Source organism: Heterodontus francisci, chromosome 17 (assembly GCF_036365525.1).
Source record: "Heterodontus francisci isolate sHetFra1 chromosome 17, sHetFra1.hap1, whole genome shotgun sequence".
Lineage (NCBI taxonomy): Eukaryota > Metazoa > Chordata > Chondrichthyes > Heterodontiformes > Heterodontidae > Heterodontus > Heterodontus francisci.
The window spans coordinates 40,558,370-40,573,091 of NC_090387.1; the positions used below are offsets into that span (position 1 = coordinate 40,558,370).

Consider the following 14,722-nt stretch of genomic DNA (forward strand, 5'->3'; position numbering starts at 1 on the left):
CAACATCACAAAAAATAGATCATCTGGTCATTATCATTGCTGTTTGTGGGAGTTTGCTGTGCACAAATTAGCAGCCACATTTCCTACATTACAACAGTGACTACACTTCAAAGATCCTTCATTGGCTGAGAGGCGCTTTGGAACGTCTAAGGTGCTATATAAATGCAAGTCTTTTTATTTTGACAGGAAATATGGGCCAGTTATCTAAACAGTAAAATTGTAGCAACAAACACCTCAGCAGTCCAGAAATATCTACTAAAATAAATGAATATGGAGAAGGAAAATATATATTCCCAGTAAAGCCTTTTATATAATTTGGAGTCATGTGAAAGAGTTAGAATCAAAGTGCATTTGTAATGGGCATCATTTGTGTTATTTCACATAAAAAATGAAGGCGTCATTTCAATATTGCGATAATTGAAATTTTGGTACAAAGTTTCAAATTCAAAAAAGTATATTACCATGTAGCTGTATTAGTTAAAGGAAAGTTATAAAGCTTAACTGTTAGGGTGCTATCTTAACAGAAAGGAATACCAATCTGATATTGTCTAACACTTTAATATAAATAACAAGAATTATCTCATAATGTAGGACTACTTAGTTCATTGAAACCTGATTATAATTACAACAACAGCTTGAATTTACATGGCACCTTTAACATAATAAAATGTCTCAAAGCACTTCACAATTGACAGTGAGCCAAAGAGGGTGGCTGGTGACTAAAAGCTTGGTAAAAGAGATAGGTTTTCAGAAGTGTCTTAATGGAGAAGATAGGTGAAGAGGCAGACAGGCTTATGGCTTAGATGACTGAAAGCATGTCCACCAATAATGGGGCAAAGGGAGTGGGAGTGCACAACAGTTCAGAATAGGAAGGGCATAGAGCTCTTGGAGGGTTGAAGGGCTCAAGAATGTTATCGAGATAAGGAAATGCAAGGCCATGGAGGCCTTCAAATGCGAGGATGAGAATTTTAAAAAGAGACATTGGTAGACCAGGAGCTAATGTAGGTCAGTGAGCACAGGGGTGATAGATGAACAGGACCTGGTGCAAACTCGGACACAAGCAGCTGAATTTTGGTTCAGCTCAAGTTTACGGAGGGTGCAAGATGGGAAGCTAGGCAGAAGAGCATTGGAATAGTCAAGTCTTGAAGTAGCAAGAGCATGGATGAGGGTTTCAGCACCAGATGGGCTGATGCAAGGGCAGAGAAGGCAATGTTAAGAAGATTGAAGTACACGGTCTTCTGAGAGAGAAGATAGGAGGTCGGACGCTCAAATAAGACAAAGTTGAAAATAGTCTGACTCGGCTTGAGACAGTGGCTGCGAGGAGAATGGATTCAGTGGTAAGGGTACATAGTCTGTGCAATGCTTAATTGGAAAAAATTGTGGCTCATCCAGGTCCAAGAGAGATAACGAGAAATTAAAAGGGAAATAGAAATAATGGGCTTGGGTCTGGAGTGGAAGTCAAAACGTGCACACAAATGGATACAGGAAAATTCAGGTTACATAGGCATGACAAATATTAGGATAGAAATTTCCTGCTTGTAAATGATAGCAAGGAAACAGTAAGAGAGAATCCAAAGTTAAAGTCAGAGGTCCCATGGTGAGATGAAGATTACTTATAGTTGGTGGAGCCAATTTGGAACACTGACAAACTAATGTCCAGGGTCAGTGGCAGGTGTGGAGGGTAAGTGAATGTAGTGATTCACTAGTGATCATACACTAAGTTTAATACATATACATATCTATCTACAAATATCAATCTACCTATGCATATATATATCATTTTACATATGTACATATTCATTACAATGGACTAATTTACCACTGAGATTACAGAATGTGGGATGTTAAAACAAATTTGGAAAATACATTTCTTGTCTAACTGATTTATTAATATATCTGACTGCACTTATGTATTAGGCCACTAAAGTTAGTGGTTTGAGAATTTTCTTCTGGTTAATGTTCTAGTATTTTGTAGTTACAACTCTATTAACTTTCAGAAACAATAAAGCTCATAAAGCATTTGGGCTAATGCAATAGGTTACAATACCTCATTGTGCTTAAAGCCAGCAGACCAAATAACACATTGTGAATTAGATTGTAGGCCATGTCTGGTCTCAGAATAATCATGTTCTCTTCTTTAATGGATGTGCTCTGGAATTGAGCTGAACAGCTACTGCAGCTGGGGAGAAAATTAACAGTTATAAATAGCAATCAAACTGTTTTTTGAAAAATAAGCATTCTTCTTACACTGACACCTCAAAATATTGAACTATTGCTACTTCATTAACATCTGACCTTAATACCTTTTGTTTTGCAAGTTTCAGAAAGCATATGATCATAAATACAAGGACAGTAGAACACAATGGTCGGAATTTTACGATGGGCGGATGGGAGCTGGCCTCTGACGTAAAAGTCGGTGGTGAACTCGCTTCCGCCTCGCCTGGGGATTCATTCCATATTTTACAGGTCCCCAGACTTTAATTGTTCCGAGGCGGGAATTCCACTCACTTGAGGAGGTCCTGCCTCACTGAGCTGCTGGCCAATCAGCGGGCCGGCAGCTCTTAGTCCCTGCAGTGCCACCCGGAGCGGTAGCCACTGCTGGGACTGCAGCCCAACATGAACAGAAGATGCCTGGGAGCCAGGGATAATCGGTCGGGCCCTGGCAAGGGTGGTTGGTTGGGGGAAGGGGGGCATTTTGTGTGCTGGGGGTGGTTGGGGTAGCGGGGGCAGCCCTCCATTGGGCACCATGTGTCTGATGGGCAGGCAACCCCACCCCGGGACAATCGCATCCGCCTGGTTTTCACAGGCGGCTTTTCCCGGCTCCAGGACACCCACTTGCCACGTGTAAGTGGCCACTTAAGGGCCTTGATTGGCCTGGGGTGGCAGGCCGTTTTTCGCCCTCCACGCCCTACGTAAAGGGGGGGTGCGGGCGGGAGTGGGTCAGGAAAGCCTCCCGCTCCATTTTATGCCACCCGCTCGCCACCAACAGGCTCGTTGGGGCGGTGTAAAATTCCGGCCATTGTATCAGATAAATAATGCACAAATAAAACGCACCACAGAAGCAAATCATATCGAAAAATGTAGGAAGATAGGAATATACTGGATTGAAAAAGACTATACAGTCCATCTGACTGCACCCCCAAAAAGCACTCTATTATTTATCCAATTTTCCCAAAGTCAAAGCTAAGGCTGTAGATTTTAAATGCACCTAGGCCCCAATACACTGCTTCTATATTGGCGTCAGTGGAACATCTATACTGCTGCTTCACAAAGTGAGAGTTCTGCAAAATGTCAACGCCAATTTAAATCAGGCGCATTTGCTAAGGCCTGTGTCCAGGAAAATCCATTCTTTATCCTGTCTTCCTGGACACTAGGCTTAGAAATATGGCAGATTTAAATTACATTGGGGCTATCACTAGCTGTGTTTTAGAACTGGTGGTGCAAACACACCATTCACAACAATATAAAAACAACTTATTTTCATTCAGCACTTCAATGTCAAAACATCTTTATCCAAAAAATACATTTTATCAAAGGGAAATAAACTATGTCAGCTTTCTTTCTTAAGGGGAGACATTTCACTTAAGCAAGTACATTCCACCAGCAGCCTAACTGTAAATTGACCAAACTCACTGGACTGGATTTTAAGAGCTCGCCGCCGCTCTTGTTGGTGGGCGAAAGAAATGGTGGCCTTCCATGCCGCAGAGCCGCCGCGATCTCCTGTGCGATGGCTCATTTAAGTAGCTGGGTTAGCCCAATCACGTGGGGGGGGGGGGGGGGGCAGGCTGTCCAACGCTGGCAATGGTGTCAGTTGACTGTGCGCAGGCGATGGCGCCATTTTTAAAGGGCAGCCAGCCCTGCCAGCAAATTAAAATTTTTAAAGATACACCCCCTCAATATTTATCAAATAAATTTTTAATGCCCCTTTCCCACCCCCAATAACAATCACATTAACTATTTGCCCTTTCTCCCCAAAACACTTACCTTTTAAATCTGATCTTCCCCCTCCGACTGCACAAAGTTTAAAGTTCACCCCTTCCCACCGTCCCCTGCACTCATTATGTTTATTTGATCCCGACCCTCCCCCGCACTGAAAATCTTAACTCCTCCCCCCTCCCTATCATCATCATCACGCCTGCTTTCCCCAGTTGGGAACTGAAGGCGCAGGAGTGCCGGCTGCTGCATTGTAGATCGTGGCAGGCCCGGAAGATTGAGGATAAGTATATTTAAATGTATTCATTTTACTAATTTAAATATTGAAATTGAAGCCCCGTGGCCCAGCGGTGGGGTTGAGGGGGGGGGGGGGGGGGGTTGGAAGGGGGCGGATGGCGCCATGGAGCCTTTTTGCAGCCAGGCCCTCCCGACGTGGGGCTCCGTGGTGGGCCTCTGCCCGAACAATCTTCCGGCCTGCTCTGCCACGGAGCCCAATGTTGGGGGCCCGGTAAAATCCAGCCCACTAAGGTGTACATGTTTAAATTTATATCAGGCCTTAGGGTCAAAAGCATATGAATGAAGGGATTTTAAAAAAACCTAAATTATCAGTCCAAACAGCTTTCTAACCATGTGCAACTACTGCAAACCAACAAACTTTCATGATTCAGATCAATTTGATTTTAACAATAAATTACTGTAAGTATTACCACAATAATTCAATATAGAAAGGATACATTATGCTTTTCTTTACTACGTGTCATACATGAAGTAGTTTGGGAGTTCCCAATCTGTTCCTATTAAGCAATGGGCTACCAGCACAAAACTGGTACTAATTGGCAATCTCATTCAGGAAGGCCACAAAAATGGGAGACTGGAAAATGAAAATATCACATGGATTCAATTAATGGTGGGGGTGGGGATGGTGGAGCTCTTCTGAGGTCCAGGAAGAGCAGATGAAGAATTACTGGCTGTGTTATTCTAAGTTCATTAGGCTCGTTTTTACTGATTTCAACCATAAATTCCCACATTGCTGGAGGTTAGTAAATCAGTAAAAAATTATTCTCATTAAAATTTTTTTTAAAACCTGAAGTTACCTGCACTGTTTCCATATTGATTCAGCCAATTTCCCTAATCCATTTATCCAATCTAATCTTGAACATTGACATTATTTCTCCTTCAACCCTGAAAGTGAAATCCACAGCCTCACAGCTCTTTGTGTGAAGATGTTTCTCTTTGTTCTAAATTGCTTACATTTAATCTTGTACTCATGGCTTGTCGTAGACCAGTGGTGTTTAACAGAAACTGATTAGTCACAGGGGTGGCTATGATGACAGAGTTTTATCCACATGTATTCAGTTATGCAGTAAACATCTTATACACAATGCAAGGTATATGCACATGTGTACATTTATTTCAACATCTACCACCATTTAGTGCAAAGGTTTGTAGTCTTTCTCTTTCAATAATGTTTGGAGCGCTGACATGAATTTATCAGACACAGCATATCTGAAAGGTCAGACTGAAACGTTCACTCTGTTTCTCTCACTACAGATTCTGCAGACCTGAATATTTCCAGCATTTTCAGTTTTAAATTCAGGTTTCCAAAATCCGCAGTATTTTGTTTTTGTATTAGCATTTCATTTACTGCCACTTCTCTTCCAGGAATTCCTATCTTGAAGAAGTTCTACTCTTCCCTCCAATGGGATTTCTGTTTGTCTTTTCTAGCTTGTTCACCTTCATTGCTTTCTATTTCCTTCTTGTGTTTGATCAGATATCTACCAAAACTCACTTTCATAGACATATCTTATTCCTTAGCAACTGTCTCTGGCTCCAGCGTATTTCAAGTGGATTCCAACTGAAATTCCACCCTTCGTGTTTCGGATCCACCAATGAATAGAGACTTCTCTTAGAAATTCAGCATTCCATGAACTGTTGTGCTTGCCAAATCCTGAGATCCACACTCAACACCATGCGCCGCCACATGCACACTCGCAACCTTTCCCTTCTTCTAATGTCACCCCTAGTCGTGTATTCATGATACCCTCCGACCTTCCCCTCTCTGTCTCTTAACGATCTGTCCTTAGCAATGCCCTCAGCTTCATCCCCTTACACCCCCACTCAATGAATTGAGGTTGATACGATGCTGAGATCTTGTTCCATCGCCTTCACCTCCGCACCCACTTCTTTAGCCAGGAATCTTCCTCCTGCTCAGCGGACCCTTTTATCCATCTTCAGTATTCTCCCTCCACTTGGACCCCTCCCTCTGGCCTCTCATCCTTTCGAGATCTTTTCATTGAGAGCTGCTGGCATGACATTGGCTGTGCTCCCCTCACTCTATCCTATCTGCCTCTGAATCTGTAGCACTCCGTTCTCTCCAGTCCAACTCTAACATTGTCATAAACCTGCCGATAAGGCTGGTGCTGTTGTCATCTGGTCTACTTAGCAGAGGCCAAATGCCACTCTGACACATCGTCCTACCTCCCCCTGGACCATGACCCCATCACCAAACACCAGCCACTATTTCCAAGACTGTCACTAACCTCATCTCCTCTGGAGATCTTCCTCCATGGCCTCCAACCTCATAGTCCCCAAAGCTGAACAGCATACTTCCACCTCCTTCCCAAAATCCAAAAACAGGACTGCCCTGGTAGACCCATTGATTCAGTCTGCCCCTGCCCCACTGAATTGATTTCTTCCTATTTCGACTCTATTTTTCTCACCTTGTCCAGTCTCTTCCCACCTACATCTGTGACTCTTACAATGCCTTCCGTCACTTTAACAGCTTCCAGTTTCCTGGCCCTAATTGTCTCCTTTTCATCATGGACGTCCAAACCCTCTACTCCTCCATCCCCCACCAGGACAGTTTGAGAGTTAGATTAGATTAGAGATACAGCACTGAAACAGGCCCTTCGGCCCACCGAGTCTGTGCCGACCATCAACCACCCATTTATACTAATCCTACACTAATCCCATATTCCTACCAAACATCCCCACCTGTCCCTATATTTCCCTACCACCTACCTATACTAGTGACAATTTATAATGGCCAATTTACCTATCAACCTGCAAGTCTTTTGGCTTGTGGGAGGAAACCGGAGCACCCGGAGAAAACCCACGCAGACACAGGGAGAACTTGCAAACTCCACACAGGCAGCACCCAGAATTGAACCCGGGTCGCTGGAGCTGTGAGGCTGCGGTGCTAACCACTGCACCACCCTTTGTTCCAGTCCTAATCACGTCCCCTCCCTTGCCTCTTTTTCCTGTACATTATGACTGTATTGGTGCCATTTCTTGCTCTCGCCCTGAACTGGAAAATTTCATCGACTTTGCTTCCAATTTCCACCCTTCTCTCATCTTCACATGGTCCATCTCTGACTCTTCCCTTCCCTTTCTTGACTTCTCTATCTCCATTTCTAGGGATAGGCTATCAACCAATATTCACTATAAGCCCTGTGACTCCCACAGCTATCTTGACTACACTTCTTCACACCCCTTTTTCCATATGGACTCTATTCTATTTTCCCAGTTTCTCCTTCTCTGTCGCATCTGTTTAGACGATGCAATCTTTCATACTAGCACTTCCGATATGTCTTTTACCTCACCCGAGGATCCCCCCCTCCCCCCCACCGTGACTGACAGGCTTGACTGTGTCCATTCCATTTCCTGCACTTCTGCTCTCACCCCTTCACCTCCCTCCCAGAACACGAAAAAGTTCAATTTTTCCCCACCGTCAACCACACCAGCCTACATATTCGATGGATCATCCTCTGGCATTTTTGCCACTCCAGCATGATACCACCACCAAATATATCCTTCCCTCCCCTTTCAGCATTCTGAAGGGAGCATTCTCTCCATGATACCCTGGCCCACTCCTCAATCACCCATAATAACCCCTCCCCTTCCCACAGGGCCTTGCAAATCAACCTACCCTTTTACCTGTTTTTTTAATACTGGCTAGGCCAGCATTTACTGCCCATCCCTAATTGCCCTTGAACTGAATGCATTTACCATTACAGAGGGCATTTAAGAGTCAAACACATTGCTGTGGATCTGGAGTCGCACGTAGGCCAGACCAGGAGAGGATGGCAGATTTCCTTCCCTAAAGGACATTAATGAACCAGATAGGTTTTTACAACAATCGGCAATGGTTTCATGGTTACCATTAGACTAGCTTTTTAATTTCAGATTTATTAATTGAATTCTGCCATGGTGGGATTCGAACCCATGCCCCCCAGAGCACTAGTCTGGGTCTCTGGGCTACTAGTCTAGTGACATTACCACTATGCCATTGCCTACCCCTAGAATCTGTTTTCGTGATGTTGATTGAGGGATAAATATTGGCCAGGATACTGGGGATAACTCCCCTGCTGTTCTTCAAAACAGTGCCATCCTCCTCCCTTCTCTCCGTTTAAGGGGCCCAAACACTCCTTCCAAGTGAAACAGTGATTTATTTGTACGTCTTTCAATTTAGTATACTGTATTTTCTGCTCACAATGTGGTCTCCTCTACATTGGGGAGACCAAAATCAATTGGTTGACCCCTTTGGAGAACAACTCTGTTCAGTCTGCAAGTGTGATGCTGAGCTTCCAGTCGCTTGTCATTTTAATTCTCCACCTTGCGCCCACTCTCACCTTTCTGACCTTGGCCAATGAAACTCAACGCAAGCTCGAGGAACAGCACCTCATCTTTTGACTGGACACTTTGCAGCCTTTTGGACACAACATTGAGTTCAACAATTTTAGATCATAACCTCTCCCCCCATTTTGTTGTGTACTACTTTGCTGATTTGCTTTTTTTCTCTCTTTTCTCTCTCATGTCCTTTACATTGTGTTTGAACAGCAGCTATCCTGCTATTCAGACCTCCTCGAGACACATCTTTTTCCAGTCTATGTGACATGTTGCTTAAACTAGCATCTGGGAAGTAATGGGACTGTCTGTTTGGATCGTGAAAGTTCATGAGGCTCTCTAACTATTGAATTCCCTATCACTGCTATATTACTAGCTATGTTGCTAATCTTCCCCATCTTTGAGCTATATGTTGTTTGTTGGAGTCATTGATTTTTATTCAATGGTCTTACCCAGCATCCTCATTTTCCCTACAGAAAGCTGGAGCCTCAAATTTGTTTGATTTGGGCATTCCTGTTCTAATCTCTCCTTCTAGCCTTTCCACAAGCACCAGACAGCCACCTATCTTTACTCCTCTACTGTCTGCTTCCGTCTTTTACCTGTAGGAACACCTTCTCAAATTTCCACTCAAAAAACTGTTCTCCCTCTCAGATGTGTTAGATGGATTGGAGAATTTGAGTTTGAGCAATGAAAGTTTTTAACACTTCACACGATGTGTCTTCCTGAGGCAATACCTGGTACTCAAAACTCCAATTTTCTTTCAGGAGGAACATATCAATGTCCCCACCTATGCTGACATTTTTAGATTTAGATAGTTTTTCTACATTTTAGGTTTTGTTAGCTTGTCCTCTTTGAAGGATTTATTATTTGTGATATCAACTAATTTACTTAGCACTTCCTTCACTTTGTGTCTAATTCTCACTTTCACTAAATTTCAATTTTAGAAGTCCTTATGCACCACTGTTCCCACCTCACTCCATTACTTACTCACTCCATGAAGTGCTCTTGACATTCATGAGGTCAGCAATAAAAACAACTTTAACGATTGATGATTTTAATGGTCAAAATACTTGGGAGTATATAATTCATTTTGCAAATGATCGCTCTGTAATTTGGTGTAAAATGCTGTTGGCCTCTGTGATGTTAAATCAATTGAAAACTAATCAAATCTAGCAACTTTTGATCAGTTTTAAATAATGCACAGTGCTACTGCTAATCTAACTGAAAAATAATCATCCCTAAAGTATAATGTTTCAACAAATAGGTACCAATAGTATTTGATTCATTAATAAAGGATAATGCTATAGTGACATTTAATAGGTACTAACATAACTACACTTACCTGAGATTCCGAATAGCAACAATTATAGCAATGATCACCGTGATAACCAGAACTAAAAGATACGAAGGTAAAATCAATGTGTGCAAAAGTCTTTGGAAAGTATCATAAGGCAGTAGGCCAAAAGCTTCTTCACACAGGTATAACTTAGCATCAAAATCCCTAAAGGTGAAGAGAAAGAGAAAAAAAATTATGCTTTTACTAAATATATTTGATAAGTATATTGAGGTGTTGAAGATCTCAATCTGGCACCATTTTATACATGCTTGACTAGTTACTGTAATTTTACATTACTGCTAGTTACAAAAGTTCTGCACTAGTAGATTCAGTGGGTTTTAGGAGTATATCTCAGTATATATCATTCTGAACTAGGACTTCAACATCAAACCCTGCTTTCACAGGCGCATGAGGATTTTGTGGATTCATCTCTACAGACAATGCCTATAATAGTTTTTAGTTTCAATTCAACTTCACAACTAGGTTACAAATAAGCTGATTTGCCAAATTAATTGTGCCAGTAGCCAGTTTAAATGGAGTGCAAAAAGCAAATTGTTTTTACAGAAGAGTTTAATTATAATACTGGAGTGATGCATGAAATGAGCATAAATTCTGAAAAGCCAATCATGATGCATTAATTTTCTATATGCAGAGCGCAGTTAAATTTCTGGTATCACACCTAAGCTTCCCTTTCATTAATATAAACTAATACGAGGAAAAGAGAGAATGTGATCCTTTTCAACAAGAAGGTTAAACTTTCAGCTTAGTTTTGATAGTCAAAAGGTCATGTGGTGGTTACTTGTACATACTTCTCTCCATCTCCATTTAAGTACATAGATAGTTTCTCATTTATTCATAAAGTTAGAGCCTCATGGGTTTTGAAACTATTTATTTCCTCTTACAGATAGATGTGTAAAATGACCTCCTACAGCATGAACTGATTTCATCAGGTGGGCTTTGTACAGGAGTAAACTTTAACCCAAATTCTTAACGAATAAAAGGAAACCAGAGAATGTATGGATAACAGAAATGTAAAGGGTGTCAGATTTTCAGAAGAATTTAGAGATTTGTTAGAAAATGAAATAACAGGGTTTTAAAGGTAACGCAGCTAACTGAATAACTAGGGAACATAAAGCAAAGAGCAGGGGAAACAAACATTTATTTTGGTTGGTGGGATGCGGGTTATAAATGGCCTACAGGAATCTGTGCTGGGACTTCTTCTGTATTCTATTTCCAGCATCCTGTAGATGAAGAAGAATTATATCAAAGTTTGTTGACACCCACTAAATTAGGGGTCATGGTAGACTCTGAAGAAGAATACAAAAGATTTTTGGAGGGCATAGACATGCTGACAGAATGGGCAGATAGATTGCAGTCCAATGCAGAGAAGAACATTTTGGAAAAAATTGTGATAGGAAGTATTCACCAAAGTATAAGACTGTTAACAGACTGGAGGAACAGAGAGATCCAGGAAATACACAGATTTTAAAAGACGGGAGTGAAAGTAAAAAAGGCCATCAAAAGGCTAAGTGAGCCTGGGTTTTATACATAGAAGTATTGCATATAAAAGCAAGGAATTAATGTTAAGTTTATATAAGACATTGATTCAACTACATGTAGGTGTCAGCCGTGGCTCAGTTGGTAGCACTCTTGCCCTTGAGTCACAAGGTCGTGGTTTCAAGTCCCATTCCAGGACCTAAGCACAAAAATCAAGGCTGACCCTCCATTACAGTACTGAGGGGGTGCTGTACTATCAGAGGTGCTGTCCTCTGGATGAGGCATTAAAACCGAGGCCCTGTCTGCCCTCTCAGGTGGTTGTAAAAGATCAAATGACACAACTTTGAAGAGCAGCAGGGGAGCTATCCCCAGTGCCCTGGCCAATATTTATCCCTCAATCAACATCACAAAACCAGATTATCTGATCATCTTCACCTTGCTGTTTGTGGGAGGTATCTGTGCACAAATTAGCCCCTACATTACAAGTGTGACTACACTTCATTGGCTTTGGTAGGTCCGGTGGCTGTGAAATGCAAGTCTTTCTTTTTCTTTACACTTGGATTATTGCGTGGAGTTAAAAGTACCTTTACAGGAAGGATATTAAGGCATATATAAAGCATTATAATGATACCAGAAATAAGAGGTCATAGGTATGAATAAAATGCTGAAAGTTTGCTTTTTTTACACAATATAACAGAGAATGCTAAAGGGGTAGCTAAAAGAGGATTTCAAATTAAAGATGATTTGAGGAGAGTGAAAGATTGTTTCCATGACTGGCAAACTGGTAACAAGGGAATATAAATTTAAGATTACCACATGAACACAAAAAGGGGAAGTTAAATGAACTGTTTTCACAAAAAGGAGTATTAAAACGAAACATAGATGGGCAGACATTTAATGAAACTGATATACTCGCAGCAGGGAGGCCAGCAACAGGTTGGGAACCTATTTCTCAGTGAAGTGGGCTGTTTAACTCAGCCATGGCATGAGCTTTCCACTATAATAAATAAATTCAAGAAATGCTAGAAATACTCAGCAGTTCTGGCAGCATCTGTGGAGACAGAAGCAGAGTTAATGTCTCAGGTCAGTGACCCTTCATCAGAACTGACAAATATTAGAAATGTAAAAGGTTTTAAGCAAGTAAAGCAGGGGTGGGGCAAGAGATAACAAAAGAGAAGGTGTTGATAGGACAAGGTCACAGAGAATAACTTACCAGAAGGTCATGGAACAAAGGTAAACGGTATGTTAATGGTGTGGTGAAAGACGAAGCATTAATACAGAGAGGGTGTCTATTGACAGTAAAATGAACAGCCCTGGACCCAAGCACAAACATGAAAAAAAGTGGATAGGCACAGTAGAAACAAACTAAACAAACAAAAATAAAATAAATTAAAAAGAAAAACTAATTAAAAAAAAAATTTAAAAAAAACATAAAATAAAAAGGGGGTCCCGTCAGGCTCTGAAATGATTGAATTCAATGTTCAGTCCGGCTGTAGCGTGCCTAATCGGTAAATGAGGTGCTGTTCCTCGAGCTTGCGTTGATGTTCGCTGGAACACTGCAGCAAGCCCAGGACAGAGATGTGAGCATGAGAGCAGGGGGGTGTGTTGAAATGGCCAGCAACCGGAAGTCGGGGTCATGCTTACGGATTGAGCGGAGGTGTTCCGCAAAGCGGTCGCCCAATCTTCGTTTGGTCTCCCCAGTGTAGAGGGGGCCACATTGTGAGCAGCGAATACAGTATACTACATTGAAAGAAATACAAGGAAATTGCTGCTTCACCTGAAAGGAATGTTTGGGGCCTGGGATAGTGAGGAGAGAGGAGGTAAATGGGCAGGTATTATACCTCCTGTGATTGTAGGGGAAGTTGCCGTGGGAAGGGGACAAGGTGGTGGGGGTAATGGAGGAGTGGGCGAGGGCGTTGCGGAGGGACCGATCCCTTTGGAATGCTGGCAGCAGAAGGGAGGGGAAGATGCGTTTGGTAGTGGCATCATGCTGGATATGGCGTAAATGGCAGAGGATGATCCTTTGGATGTGGAGGCTGGTGGGGTGGAAAGTGAAGACAAGGGGAACCCTGTCGCAGTTCTGGGAAGGAGGGGAAGGGGTGAGGGTAGAGGTGTGGGAAATGGGCCAGACACGGTTGAGGGCCCTGTCAACCATGGGGGCCGGGGCAGGGGGAGGGGGGGGGGGGGTGGGAAATCCTCGGTTGAGGAAAAAGGAAGACATATCAGAAGCGCTGTCGTGGAAGGTTGCATCATCAGAGCAGATGCGTCGGAGACGGAGAGACTGGGAGAATGGAATGGAGTCCTTACAGGAGGCAGGGTGTGAAGAACTGTAGTCGAAGTAGCTGTGGGAGTCGATGGGCTTATAATGAATATTAGTAGACAGCCTATTCCCAGAGATGGAGACAGAGAAGTTGAGGAAGGGAAGGGAAGTGTCAGAGATGGACCATGTAAAGATGAGAGAAGGGCGGAAATTAGAAGCAAAGTTGATAAAGTTTTCTAGTTCTGGGCGGGAGCAGGAAACGGCACTGATACGGTCATCAATGTACAGGAGAAAGAGTTGGGGGAGGGGGCCTGAGTAGGACTGGAACAAGGAATGTTCGACATACCCCGCAAAAAGATGAGCATAACTAGGACCCATGCAGGTACCTATAGCAACACCTTTTACTTGAAGGAAGTGAGTGGAGTTGAAGGAGAAGTTGTTCAATGTGAGAACAAGTTCAGCCAGGCGGAGGAGGATAGTGGTGGATGGGGACTGGCTGGGCCTCTGTTCAAGGAAGATGCGGAGAGCCCTCAAACCATCCTGTTGGGGGATGGAGGTGTAGAGAGATTGGACATCCATAGTGAAGAGGAGACGGTTAGGGCCAAGAAACTGGAAATTGTCAAAATGACGTAGGGCGTCAGAAGAGTCAAGGATGTAGGTGGGAAGAGACTGGACCAGGGGAGAAAGGATAGAGTCAAGATAGGAAGAAATAAGTTCAGTGGGGCAGGAACAAGCTGAAACAATGGGTCTGCCGGGACAGTCCTGTTTGTGGATTTTGGGAAGGAGGTAGAAGCGGGCTGTACGGGGTTGCAGGACTTTGAAGTTGGAAGCTGTAGGGGGAAGATCTCCAGAGGAGATGAGGTCAGTGACAGTCCTGTAGACAGTAGCTTGATGTTCGGTGGTGGGGTCCTGGTCCAGAGGGAAGTAGGAAGAAGTGTCTGAGAGTTGGCACTGTGCCTCTGCAAGGTAGAGGTCGGTACACCAGATAACAGCACTACCCTTGTCTGCAGGTTTGATGACAATGTTGGGGTTAGACCTGAGCTAACGGAGAGTGGCAAGTTCAGAAGGGC

General features: G+C 42.9%; 1 protein-coding gene across 9 annotated transcripts in view; it reads right to left on the reverse strand.

The window, feature by feature from the left end:
• dpy19l3 (dpy-19 like C-mannosyltransferase 3) overlaps positions 1-14,722 on the reverse strand; it is a 120,183-nt gene that overhangs the window by 34,112 nt on the left and 71,349 nt on the right. For all 9 annotated transcript variants that reach the window (XM_068049328.1, XM_068049325.1, XM_068049324.1 and 6 more), the window contains 2 exons: positions 9,902-10,060; positions 2,048-2,179 (listed from right to left, as the gene is read on the reverse strand). In XM_068049328.1, coding sequence (XP_067905429.1) covers positions 2,048-2,179; positions 9,902-10,060 — 291 coding nt within the window. The remainder of the gene's footprint in view (positions 1-2,047; positions 2,180-9,901; positions 10,061-14,722) is intronic.